This window comes from Caenorhabditis remanei, chromosome X (assembly GCF_010183535.1).
Source record: "Caenorhabditis remanei strain PX506 chromosome X, whole genome shotgun sequence".
NCBI lineage: Eukaryota > Metazoa > Nematoda > Chromadorea > Rhabditida > Rhabditidae > Caenorhabditis > Caenorhabditis remanei.
In genome coordinates this window covers 15916939-15930185 of record NC_071333.1, presented here as the reverse complement: position 1 = coordinate 15930185, position 13247 = coordinate 15916939, and the positions used below count along the sequence as shown (strand labels likewise).

Below are 13247 nucleotides of genomic sequence, written 5' to 3'. Positions count from 1 at the left end.
AACTGATGTTTCTAGTTTAAATAAATCTTGATCGTTTCAGTTTGTTATCATATGAAACAAAGCTGAGAAAAAACTCCCCGTACATTCATTCTTGAGAGAACAGAGTAATCAGGGTATTGAGAAAAAGAACAGCATTTTTAATTCGTTTCGGCCGCTACGTTAGACGAGAGAAGTACAAAGTGAAGGAGAATAAAGGGAATGCCGCGGCCTCATCAGTAACGAGCATTCCTTTTGTATCTGAGCAGCGTGTACCACTGGTGAGCTAAAAACATAATCAAGCCCAGTTCATTTCTAAGAATTTTTCATTTGGATTGATTCTTAGCGATTTTTGATCGATAATTGGAAAATAGTTGTCTGACAGATGGCGGATACGGTATCTGAGCCAAGTGTGTCATTGTTGAGATTGAAAGATAACTCTATATAAAATCTTGCGAACTAATCTTTCATTTGAACTGATATTCAGTTAGTTTCGATTGAAAATAAAAAATTTAGTCAAGTGGCAGATAGCGCATACGGGATCTGACTGAAATGGTTTTTATTGAGATCGAAAAAAAAAAACTCTAGATAATTTTTTTTAAAGGAATGTTTCATTTGAACTAATATTCAGCTATTTTCAATTGAAAATTGAAAAAGCAGTTATCTGACAAAGAGCGGACACGGAATCTCAATAAAGCCAGTCATTGTTGAGATCGAAGGGAAAATCTAGACTGAATGATAACGTGAGATGAAAGTCGAAAATTTTAGGCGGAGTTCATAATTTAAAAATTGTTCTTTCAAATCTATTCATACTCAAATCTAATAATATAAACGTAGTAAATATATGTGTTGTGTATGATCGAGATTTAGCAGGGTATGATTTTTTTCGCTGGATTTTTCTTCATCTTCTTCATCTGAATGTTTTCAAATCAAATACTTACAAAAATCATTGCTCCAGATCGTTTGCAATGATGGTTCTAACTGACATCAGCAGTTCTTTGTATGCTCCAGACTTGATTGAAGATCCACATAATCTTGATGAGAAGATAACATAACGTGACCTGAAATGATTTCTATTTTTATTTTCGAAAAAAAGTATTTTGCTCCGATCATTTTTGGGAGAGTAAGCCGGTAGAATCTAGTCTATATTTGAACGATTTGAAGGAGATTCATGAGCGAATCGACGGTTCTTTACCTTCTCACACCCGAACCGTTGCTTTTTTTCCGAAGCTGGATGAAGTTTTTTTTCGAAAAGATACTGTAGGACCTATACGAACGATTTGGAGTTGATTAATGAGCAAATCGACGGTTCTTCACCTTCTCATACCCGAATCGTTGCTTTTTTCCGAAGCTGGACAAAGTTTTTTCTCGAAAAGATACTGTAGGACCTATACGGACGATTTGGAGTTGATTAATGAGCAAATCGACGGTTCTTTACCTTCTCACACCCGAACCGTTGCTTTTTTTCCGAAGTTGGACAAAGTTTTTTCTCAAAAAGATACTGTAGGGCCTATACGAACGATTTGGAGGAGATTCATAAGCGATTCGACGATTCCTCATTTTCTCACACCCGAATCGTTGCTTCTTTTTTGAAGCTGGATGAAGTTTTTTCTCAAATAGTTACTCTATTTTCTCGAATTTCTCATTTTTGACTAAAGATGCTAAAATTTAGAAAAATCAAAAGATTAGGCGGAATTCATAATTTAAACATTGCCTTTCTTAATTCTCAAATTATGTAGTTAAAACTTATAAGTGTTGTGTTAAAGTGTAGCAAGGTTGGTTTTGTTCTGGTTTTTTTTTTCATCTCCATCATCTGAAAAATTTCAAACCAAATACTCACCAAGAACAGTTTGTTTTCAATAATCGTTGTAGCTGACATCATCAGTCCTCTGCATGCTCCAGATTCGATTGAAGATCTTGAAGAGAAGATTAAGGCATGTGACCTGAAATTATTGCTATTTTTATTCTTTAAAAAATAGGTAAGTTGCTTCGGATATTATTTGGGAGAACGAACCGATAGACTCAACTGTTTCACACTTCCAAATTTTAATATCGCTCGATTTTTGTTCTACTTTTACTCAGTACAACTGGTCATGCAGCTTTTTGGACCTCATCATGTTTTTCGAAATCTTCTTTCTGCATTTCGAGTTTTCCCTATTCTTTTCCCGTTCTTCTCGCACTTTGAAATTGATTGGCCCGCTCATTCTTCAATAGTTCAAATGATTTCCACGATACCAGTGACTCTGAAAAATAATTAGTTATTTCATAACTTTAATTGTGTTTTTACAGGATGTTTACATATACATCTATCTGAAAAACCAAAGTGAACTAATGGAAATATCATGGCCGGCAACGGTTGATTTTCTCGTCCCTCTCTTTCTCGGCCACAGAATTTAGCATAGAATTAACAACACGAACGAAGCAAAAAAATCTAATGAAGAGAAGTACAGTGCTTTTTTCTACAGTAAGATTAAGAAGTGTATTAAGTGAAAATACAGATACTGATTTGATTTTCTTCCGGACCGTTTTGATAGAAGACTAGCTTTTGAAGAGAAAACTTTATCGAAAGTTGGAAGAATGTGATCGATTCTGGTGCCAGAAGCTGGGGAACCGAAAATTCGCCCATCACCATTATTCCAGATCGTGTTTCAGGGCATAAAGTTGCCTTTGGAGAGAAAATTTCATTGAAAGTCGGAAAAATGTCAACGATGCTGTTGGCAGAAACTGGGGAACCAAAAATTCGCCCATCATCAATATTTCGGATCGTTTTTTAGCGGCCAGAGTAGCTTTTGGAAAAAAAACTTTATAAGAATTCGGAAAAATTGAACGATTCTGGTGTAAGAGGTTCTATTTCAATAGTTTTTGCCTCATTCTTAGAGAGTTTGGGAGTGGGATATATGACTGTAAACTGAGGAAAGCAATGTATTTTCTTTCTTTTTTCTGTTTTTAGTTTTCAATAAAATACTCACTATAACTGGAATTGCAATTCGTCCTTTGTGCTCTTCGTCATTTTCTTCGGGATCCTATCGTTTCTTTTGTTCGTCTTTTCCATCATTCCCGATTTTATCGTGCGTCCGATTGGATTGACTCTCTCCCTTGTCGATAGTATTCAATGTTGTATGCAGTCGATTTGGGTAACTCTGAAATTAATTCGGTCTAGTCATACTTGACAAATTATAAGCGAGCTTTTTGTCAAACATGATAGAAAATGCAAAAACAAGAAGTTGAGGAAAGGAAACGGTGATTTTTCTAAGATATTGTAGAATGGTATTCATTTCAAATTATTTTTGGCTAAACATGTTTAGACCGTTAATTGGATAAAGTCCAAATATGCCAATCTGTAGAAAACTGAATAGCATCAAAGTACCGAAGCAAAAAATATGTTGGTCGATGCCGTTGCACCCTTCATTCCAATGCAGGAGGGTGGTTTCTCCTTGGTGTAATCGGTTCGACCTGAACACACACAAACGTTTTAGTTTCTACCCCTGCGTATCTTGTAATGAATGCGTTGGGTGGTCCACTCTTGCGGAAGACGTTCTGTGTGTGGCCATGGTCCTTTGTGCATTAGGGAAGGTGCGACCGATACTCATGTATGTTGATGCTCGAGTCAATCTCGAATAGAATCTAATTTGAACAATTTGTTGTATATGCTGATTCAAAAGAACTAAGGTTTTGTCAATTCAAAATTCTTGGAAAAGTACATTTTCTCAGAACCTAGAAAAATAGATTTCCGATACAATCTTTATTCAAGTTCTTTTTCCAATAATTTCATAAAATCTAAGAGAGAGGAATACAACAAAACAAACAATTTATACACATTTCGTAGCTGAAGCTGCTTGAACTATTCATATGGTCCTGATTCGTGCTCTGAATAGAAATTATGAAAATAATTCACATTTTCAAATACTCGTATTTTTTCAAAGGTTGTTCAAAAAAAAAGTTTTAAAGAATCGCCCACCTGTTAATAACCAATCTTGACTTGGAGCTATTCGAGCAAAAGTTCAGATATCTCATAATTCCACTGGCTCTTTTTGCGCATTGAAGCAAACGGGACAGGCAGAATTTTATTTTCGCTATCATTTAAGAATATTTTTGAGAAACTGCTCTGCTTTTTCTCGACAGCAGTCTTATATACCTAACAAACTCTATTTTTCCTCCTTTCATGTCTCTGTCTATCCCCTCAGGTGATAATTGTTATATGAAAACATCAATATATCCTGCTGTCTCTCGCATACGGAGAATAGAATGTATTATGGAAGCGGGTTTTTTGTGTTTGATAGATGAAAGATAGAAATCGAAATTTCGAGATTCCATACAAAAGATATTATGCAAGATTTTGGGAATTTGGGATAAGCACGATGTTTCCCTCATTTCACAAAACAAGATCAGTATCAGGAACCGGAATGATCCGACAAAATTTGTTTTCTTGTTAGCTAACAATTATCTTCCCCCTAATAAGTTTCATTGTAGAAAACTTCCATCTTTTTTATATCGTTTCAATGCCGAATTACTCTTCTCGATTATTTTTACGATTGCGAGAGTGTGTTTTACGACTTTCTCAAATGATTCTTATCTTGCAAGAAAGGAAAGATAAAGATCATCTTCTTGATGATATTTCGCGTTTGATTTTTCAGTTTTTCAAAAGGAAGAGAAGGAAGTTACATTTTAAAACTTTATTTTCAATAGAAGAATGGAATACATAAGAAGGAAAAGAACGGTGTACTGCCACCAGAAAAATACAATTGAAAAGTGTTATAAATGAGAAGTGAGATGATTGGAGAACATTCGATACCACTCAGGTGGCAGTTCGAGAGAATAATTAGTCGGAGATTTGTAACAAAAATAAGTGGGAACTAATATTTAATATGATAGAAAGTGGTTACATGAAGGAGTCGATCACTAGAACTGGTCGACATCGGTTGAACTAATTTAATTTTTTGTTGTGCTTTTTGCTGTGTTTTTTGAGATGGTATTAATATTTTTAAAAAAGTCATTACAGCTCAGCTACTAGGCGGATACCGGGAGGACTTGCAAGAATACAAAAACGTTACTGGTGAAGAATGTTCCAGAAAGAAACTCAATTCATCAGTGAAGTAAAAGAAAACAGAGGTCGCATCAGAGTTGAAGCTGTGTGGGGGGAAATATTGCGGAACTGGGAGAGAAGTGGTGAAGAAATTGTGCTGATATAGAAAATACGTTAAGCGTTGTTTTCTAATACGGCGAGGTGTTGGACTATAGCTGAGAGGGTGCAGAAGAGTGAGGTGAAATTCTAAACTAAATACTGTTGTTCTAGAGTTCTAACATAAAATAATGAATTCCGACTAATGACGCATAGAGAGCATGGTTGACAGTGTATGATTCTAAAATACTAATGAGGTAAGAGAGTGAAAAAAGTGAGGCTAACTAAATTTGAACTGATGTAAGGACAAACGGATTATTAGACTAAAGAAAGTTTTGTACCAAAAAATAACTTAGTGAGCGATGGCGGATTTGGATGGGATAGCGGTTCCCTTGGCCTTCTCAAGGAGAGCTGGGCTGATTTTCAAAGCCTTGGCTTGCTCCCATGGGAATTCCTCGTGTCCGAAGTGTCCATTCTCAGCGGTCTTCTCGTACATTGGTCTCTTAAGGTCAAGCTCCCTGAAAAAATTAAACAGTTGAAAAAAACTTGAATTCGTATTCTTACTTGATGATGTTTCCTGGGCTCAGGTTGAATGAGTCCTCAACAACTTGATGGAGTTCCTCATCGGTGAGTGGGGAGGTTCCGAAGGCGTAGACAAAGAAAGAAGTTGGCTTGGCGATTCCAATGGCGTAGGAGAGTTGGACAAGAACACGCTTGGCGAGTCCGGCCTTGACGAGAGAAGTGGCGACCCAGCGAGCAGCGTAGGCGGCGGAACGGTCGACCTTGGTTGGGTCCTTTCCAGAGAAAGCACCTCCTCCGTGAGCTCCCCATCCTCCGTAGGTATCGACGATGATCTTGCGTCCGGTGACTCCGGCGTCTCCCATTGGTCCTCCAATGATGAAAGTTCCGCATGGGTTGATGTGGTAGATGGTGTTATCGTCCAAAAGATAAGCTGGGATGACCTTCTTCACAACTTGAGAGAGGATGGTCTCGCGAAGTTTCTCAAGGGTGACATCTGGAGAGTGTTGGGTGGAGACGACAACGGTATGGACACGGATTGGAATGCAAACTCCTCCTTGAGTCTCGTACTCGATGGTGACTTGGGTCTTAGAGTCTGGACGAACCCAAGCGAGCTCTCCGTTGCGACGAAGACGGTGGAGTTCAGCGTTGAGCTTGTGGGAGAGCATGAGGGTCAATGGCATGGTTTCCTTGGTTTCATCGGTGGCATATCCGAACATGATTCCTTGATCTCCAGCGCCAACCTCGTCGTCGTCCTTGTTAACGTGGACTCCGGCGGCGATTTCTGGTGATTGTTGCTCAAGGGCGACAAGAACGTTGCAGGTCTTGTGGTCGAATCCTGAAATTGTAGCAATTGAATTTCCAAAAATCATTTGTGTAATACTTACCAAGGCTGGAATCAGTGAATCCAATCTTTTCGATGACACGACGGACCAAGACTTGGTAGTCGACTACGGCCTTCGATGTGATCTCTCCGCAGAGCATGACCATTCCGGTCTTGGTGACGGTTTCGCAAGCAACCTTTGCGTCTGGATCTTGTTTCAAGTGAGCGTCCAAAACAGCGTCGGAAATCTAAATATTATAAGTTCAAAATACTTATAATTACTGAAAAAAGAAACAAACCTGGTCGCACATCTTATCCGGATGTCCCTCGGACACGGATTCACTAGTGAATAGGAAGCGGGAAGACATGTCGATTCCAAATAAAGTTGGGAACGAAGAAGCAATGAGAAATTGGCTTGTTCGCACTGTCTGCAGACTGCCCTTATAAAGAACCCAACGATATAAGAGGCGGAGTCATGAAACAACCCAGTTTACATGTCTGCGTCCATAACACTCTCGCAAGTCCTATCTTTTTTGACTGTTTCACCACTCTGATGTTATCTATCTCGATAGGGAAGAAGAGAAGAAAAGACGGCAAAGAGCGATCAGGCCAGGAAGGGGATGGACATTGAGACTCACTAGATAGACTTCTTTCCGCATTGTAAATACGATCTAAAATATGATTATTTCTTTTAAATAACCTCAATTTGTTTTCAAAAAGTTTCCATTAACCTTGAGCAGATAAAATCGGTTAGTTCGGAAGACTGGCCTTATTTAGTTATCCGCAAGTGTTATCCGCAATGAGATAGCATTTTTAGTTTGAAAATTAAATTAGGTTATATTATGATTTACAGAGTCTTAATTTTAAAAAACGAAAAATGTCACGTTTGTTTTTCTGGTCTTTGTTCTCCTCTTTAATTTTTTATACATGTGTTTCTTTTTCACTATTAAGGTACATACTGATAAAAAATGACATCGTGAGACACCTACCCACGTGGTTACTTGTTTGGCGGTTGAGTATAATTCTTCTAGAAGGCTAAATTCACGCTTAGGAAAAAAAGGGATGTTTTCTATGAAAGAAATTGAACTAGTAGTAAAAAATTTGGTTGAAATTTTTGTTTCAAAAATTTCTGAAATCTTGATAGAATATTAGAATTCATCGGCTTCCAAATCCAGAAACCTGCTAAATCATGATACATTGTGTTCAGATACAATCTCACCTCGTCTGCGATATAGAGAGGACATTCCAAAAAAAACTTGGTCAATGCTGCAAACGTGACACAGAAAGATCACAAATTGATCTGATATCAGTCAATTATTATCACCTAGTTTCCATGAAAAGTAAGGTCTTGTAGCTTGTCATGCCATTACCCTCGCCCTTTCTAAACTCTGTTGATAACCACCGTTTGCCTACCTTTTTCTTTGAACTATCGGCTGATAACAACCCAGAATATTCTATGCACTTTATTAAAAGAGGGAAAGGGAACTATATGTGTCTGTGTTTAAGGTTTTGAACTTTTTCGGTCTTTTTTTTTTTTGAAAAATTCCTAGACATTAATTTTTTGTTTAAGGGTACTGTCTCATTGCCACGAAAGTTGTTTTCTTACCCTTAAACCTGTAATAGAGGCGCTACCGCAAAAAAGAGTTTGGAGCATCCTATCTTGGTCGTCTTTGAAGATATAAAAAAATTTCAACTGAAGAAATATTTTATGAATATTAAGCTATAATTTGTTAGTTCGCAATTTTTTGATATTTCCTTTGGGAACCGAGTTATACCGCTGCAAACAGTCACCGCTAGGTGCACCTCTATTACGGGTTTTACGGTATATTATAAATTTAGTATTTTCCAAATTTTGATGAAATGATGTCAGGAGACCATGTTCTGGGTTCTAAACCACTATTTCCATTTATAGGAAAAATGCAAATTCCAGAATTTTCTTCCAAATAAGATCACTTGAGACATGTTCCGCAAAAAGATTGCATCTTCATCTCCAATTCCACTGACACTTAACGACCTGAATTTTGAATAGTTTTTTTCCTCTTCATTTCAATTCTCGCACTTTTTTCGAGACTATTTCAGGGACACTCGATGGGTTTGATTGTAATCGCAATCAAACACACCGTAGCGCCTCATTTCTCAGGACATGACAATTCGTTTCAGATTTCGATCTCCGTCATTATCTGGCTGATGTTACATCAGCCAGCAAGCATTTTTGGTTCCATTCTGTCATCATCGTCAATGATCCGATCGGATTCTCATCTTTCTGGCTATCTGTTTCAGTGTCTGACTGACGAATAATTGGGAGAGGGGGTGGGCAATGATAACATTTTGTCATTCTCATCATGTTCGAGACACACGTGCTACTCGGAATTTACTACATGCCATATTGAGAATGTCTCATTCGAAGAATCAGTTTCAAAGTGGAAAGTTGCAGTGAGGTAAAATAATAGCTGAGAGAATTTACTGACAGGATAATCTTCATATGGTCAGTCTAATTCAAAATGTTAAAAAAGACAATCTCAAACTTTAATCTTTGTATTGAACTCAAACTTCTCAGATTCAAATTATTTCTAATGTTATTCTTTGCGTAATCAAATATACATATATTCGCACTGATTGGCCGAAAAAGAGATCAGGCCATTTTTTTGAAACGAAACAACATCGACCCGCAACTGTCGCTAGTAGTTATTCGGAGATAAGCCTTGATAGTGCAGTATAAACGGAGGTACGGGGGTACGTGGGAGACATTGAGGGACAAATTTATCTTATCACAGTTTCTACACACAATGATCATTTTACGAACATTGATAAGGCTGAGGCACACTACAAAGTGTTTTCAATAAGGAGGAAAAAAAGAAAAGTAAGTTTGAGGGAGGAAATGTACATTGACGTCAGGAGATATATGTGTCTGGACGGTAGTCTGTCAGGCATGACCAAAATTGCATCAGAAAAAATGAAAAAGAATCATTCTGACACAGTGATCAAAGACAACGCAACAAATTTGGAATATCATATTTTCATTTTTGAAAAATTGAACTACTTACACATTCTGTTCAAAATATAATCAGTGTTTCTCTCCGACAGACATCTTGCTTATCTTCTTTTCCAGTTCCATTTGCAACCGTTCATATAAAAAGATAGACTTCATCAATGGCAATTTTGCAACCTGCAAAATCACACGAATCACAATTATTATGATCTTTTGATAACATTCCACGTGGTGTCTCAAAATGGTTCATCTAAATTATTTTATAACTATATGGTGACGTTGATGTCCGAGAGATCAGACCACTTTCAATAATTTCGAGAAAAAAAAGATTGTCGGAGGAAATTGAACTAATCTAGATTTTTCGGAGATAAGAGATTGTTCGAATTTGGTTTGATTTGACGGCGAAACACTATCTCTCACCAGACCAAGATGCAGTGGTGAGTTCATTTATTGAGTTACGGAAGACATGGTTAATGAGTCTTATTGAGAAAAAACACAAAATGTGGTCAAGAAAAGGATACATGACCTATTTGGTTGGTATGGTTAGAAAAACATAAGAAGAAATCACTCTTATCTTAAAAATACAGCACGGTCAGACATATTCTATTTAAAACAATTAAACATAAAGTTTGGAGCTAGACGACCTTATCTGATTTAATATTTTAAGTAGATAACTATATACCTTATACGATAAATACATAATCCAAACACATTTCATTCAGTTTTTCAAATGTCTACATTTTTATATGCTAGACAATACAGAAAGCAGACAGCTAATTGGATGCGGTCTGCATATTCTCTACTTTGAGTTTCACATCGTCTGGTTTTTTCCACCAAAAGTGTGGATATATTCCGATTTTTTTCAGTTTACCGTTTCAGTCTTCATAAGGTTTGTAATGCTGAGACGATTGGACTTTCCCATTTCCCCACATCAACGTTTTCCTGCCTTGGTCTTGTCCAATTTATGGTAGTATTTCAAATCTCTTTTTGAGCCTTCAATTTCCTTTTTTCTCGATATGAGCTTCCCAGAAAATTCATTTTGATTAACGTTTCATATACGAAACAAATTGGATACTTTGCTTGGGTCATACGTCGTTGTGTGCGCAAACGTCGCCTTCTCCTGACATTCTCATTTCCTCTTTTCGCGTCTCTGCCCACTCGATTCTTCATGGTTTTGTGAGATAGAGTGCAATGATAATATGCATAAAGAAAAGAACACCAGAGCGCCGCCTTAATATTTCGACACGTTGCTTTCTCGGGGCACACGACATACAGACGACGAGTGTCGAAAAGGCGAGACAGCCTGTGGCAAAAGAGAGACGCTGACGGTCAGTTGCCATTGGTCTGCTGGCCTCGCTGGTTTTACCGCCAACCGATTCTTTTTTGAATGCACTTCTTCGATTAGTTTTCCTCGTGCCGCTTCGCAATTGTTTCTCATAATTTTTGTTACACTTTTCCGTGTGATGATAGATTTATTTTTCTATTGTGTCAACTCTTCTCACTTACAAGGGAAGTCTTTGGAGACGCCACTTTCAAACTACCTATAAATTTGGTTATTGGTATTTTCGACCACGGGGAGTCCATTTCTTTTTTTTGTTTTGAACCTGCTAAATGAGTCTGCGAGCCGAGTTATTAGCTCTTAAACTTTTAATATTCTCAAGCTTTTTCACATGGAATTCCAAATCGGCCGCATATACGCCACCGCGCGGTTCCATCTGTGTTCCCCAGCGGTTTACCTGTGCTTGTACGTTGCAAAAATGAAAATAACTTGCGCATTCTACTTGTCGATTTGGAATTCCACAAGAAAAAGCTTATCCATATGAACAGTTTGAAAGCTCATAACTCGCTTCGCAGGGACATTTAGCAGGTTTTGACTGCAGAAATGGACTCCTCGTGGTTGAAAATACTTATAACCAAATCTATAGGTCGTTTGAAAGTGGCGTCTCCAAAAACTTCCCTTGTTAGATTGATTGAAAAAAAACAGATGAAGGAGCCTCTCTCTTGACGGGTCTCCTGTTTATTCCAATCGATGAATTTGTTTATATTAGACAACACATGATTCATATATCTTTATTCATCACACGATCTCTAGTGACATGAAAATTCTATATTCCTGTCCCGAATTCTGAAAAAAATCTAAACTTTCTTCTTTTTTTAAAATCTTTTCTCTCCTTTCTTTGTTTTTATGAACAGGATCGTAACAAACTACTATTTTCAGATTATCCACCAGGATGGAAGATCCCGTGGAGGAAGTTGAGCTGATCGAGGATGCGGCCAACCTGGAACCGATCGACGAACCGGCCAACGTGGAACCGGTCGAGGTTAGGGCCAACGTGGAACCAATTGAGGTTTCGGCCAACGTGGAACCAATCGAGGTTGCTGTCAATGGTCAAGAAAGAGCTGAGAATGGAGCCGGAGGAGAGGGAGAAGGGGGAAACGGGAACGATGGGGACGAAGACATTGTCCTAGACAATGATGAGGAGCAGCAAGCCCCGCAAGTCATTCCGGACGACATTGATGGAGACGTCGTCAATGTGGAAAACAATGGGAACGCACCAATTGCCGTGGATAATGTTGAGAATCATCGCCAAGCACCACCAGCGTGAGTTTTCAGTCTTTTGAATGGCATTTAGATCATATAAATTATATAACTAAGAACCTAGATTTTACAGGATGGCATATGATTACAGACAGTAAGTGAAGACGCTAATCTTCCTGAAATGAAAATGAAATGACTTGTCTTCTTTTTCATGATCGAAAATTTCTTAAACTTGCATGCAGCTCGAATGTTGGGCTTTGGAAAAGCTCGTTTTAGCAAAACTTTTCTGAACCACCCAGATTTTTCATTATAGTAACATGGAGGAGTCAAAAGTTGTAATAGTACACTTTTGAACTAGCTTTTGTCATTATTGCGAGATGAAAATAAAATCTATTTTGCGCAGTTTTGTGGACATAATTGTCGGTAACTGAACGCCACCCTGTAAGGTTGCAAACATTAATTTAGCGAACTTTTACATTTTAGAATATAAATGAAACAGATTCTCAATTTACAGACAAGACGACGATGTCGAAGTCGTTGCCGTGGTGCTTGGCGGAGACACTCTTCACCAACCGTCAAGACATAAGCAAGCCCGTGAAATCGCGGAGCTTCAGAGAAGACAGACTGTGTTGGAGAAAAAAGTAGATGCTCAGGCGGCCACAATCGGGACCCTCATTCAATTCTTGTTGAACCGAGCCCCGCAACCTCAGCTCCCTCCACCACCTCTTTTCATCCCAGCTCCACTTGTCCCAGTTGATGCATCCATGGCCCAAGGTATGATGGCACCGATTTCCACGCAACCACCACTCAAGTTCGTACCATACTCTGCCTGTGCGGATATTGCAAGTCTTCCAATCAGACTTCCAAATAGGGAAGAATACTTCCCAACAGAGGAGGACGGTGAAGACAAGGAGGAGGGAGAAGAAGGACCGTCCAAAGCTGCTGAGGAGGACAAGGAGGAGGGAGAAGAAGGACCGTCCAAAGCTGAAGAGGAAAAAAAGGAAGAAATTGAAAAGAAGGAGGAAGATGGAACTGGAGAGAAAGACGCGGACGAGGACGAGCCAGTTGAGAAAAAACGAAAAGAGGAGTAATTAGATGAGTTTCCTTTCTTCTCGGACACCGGTATTCCAAGAATTAAGTTTTTAATTAATAACTCCACAGTCTCCCAAACCCCGAAAAACAACTGCAAGCGAAAGTTCTCAGTAGAGCGCAAAGGCCGCGCGCTACAGTAGTCCGAATTAATTTTTTTTAAATTTTTCAACTGAAAAATTTGATTTTTTAT

General features: G+C 38.3%; 2 protein-coding genes across 2 annotated transcripts; one reads left to right on the top strand and one right to left on the bottom strand.

Annotated features, from left to right (window-relative positions):
- Positions 1 to 5447: 5447 nt before the first annotated feature.
- GCK72_025180 (uncharacterized protein) lies at positions 5448 to 6805 on the bottom strand (the record flags this gene model as incomplete). Its single annotated transcript, XM_003098457.2, has 4 exons — positions 5448 to 5613; positions 5660 to 6452; positions 6502 to 6685; positions 6737 to 6805. The coding sequence occupies 4 exons, from the start codon at positions 6803 to 6805 to the stop codon at positions 5448 to 5450; spliced, it is 1212 nt and encodes a 403-aa protein (XP_003098505.2).
- Positions 6806 to 11657: 4852 nt separating this feature from the next.
- On the top strand, positions 11658 to 13056 carry GCK72_025179 (uncharacterized protein; the record flags this gene model as incomplete). Its single annotated transcript, XM_003098452.2, has 2 exons — positions 11658 to 12028; positions 12480 to 13056. The coding sequence occupies 2 exons, from the start codon at positions 11658 to 11660 to the stop codon at positions 13054 to 13056; spliced, it is 948 nt and encodes a 315-aa protein (XP_003098500.2).
- Positions 13057 to 13247: the final 191 nt, after the last annotated feature.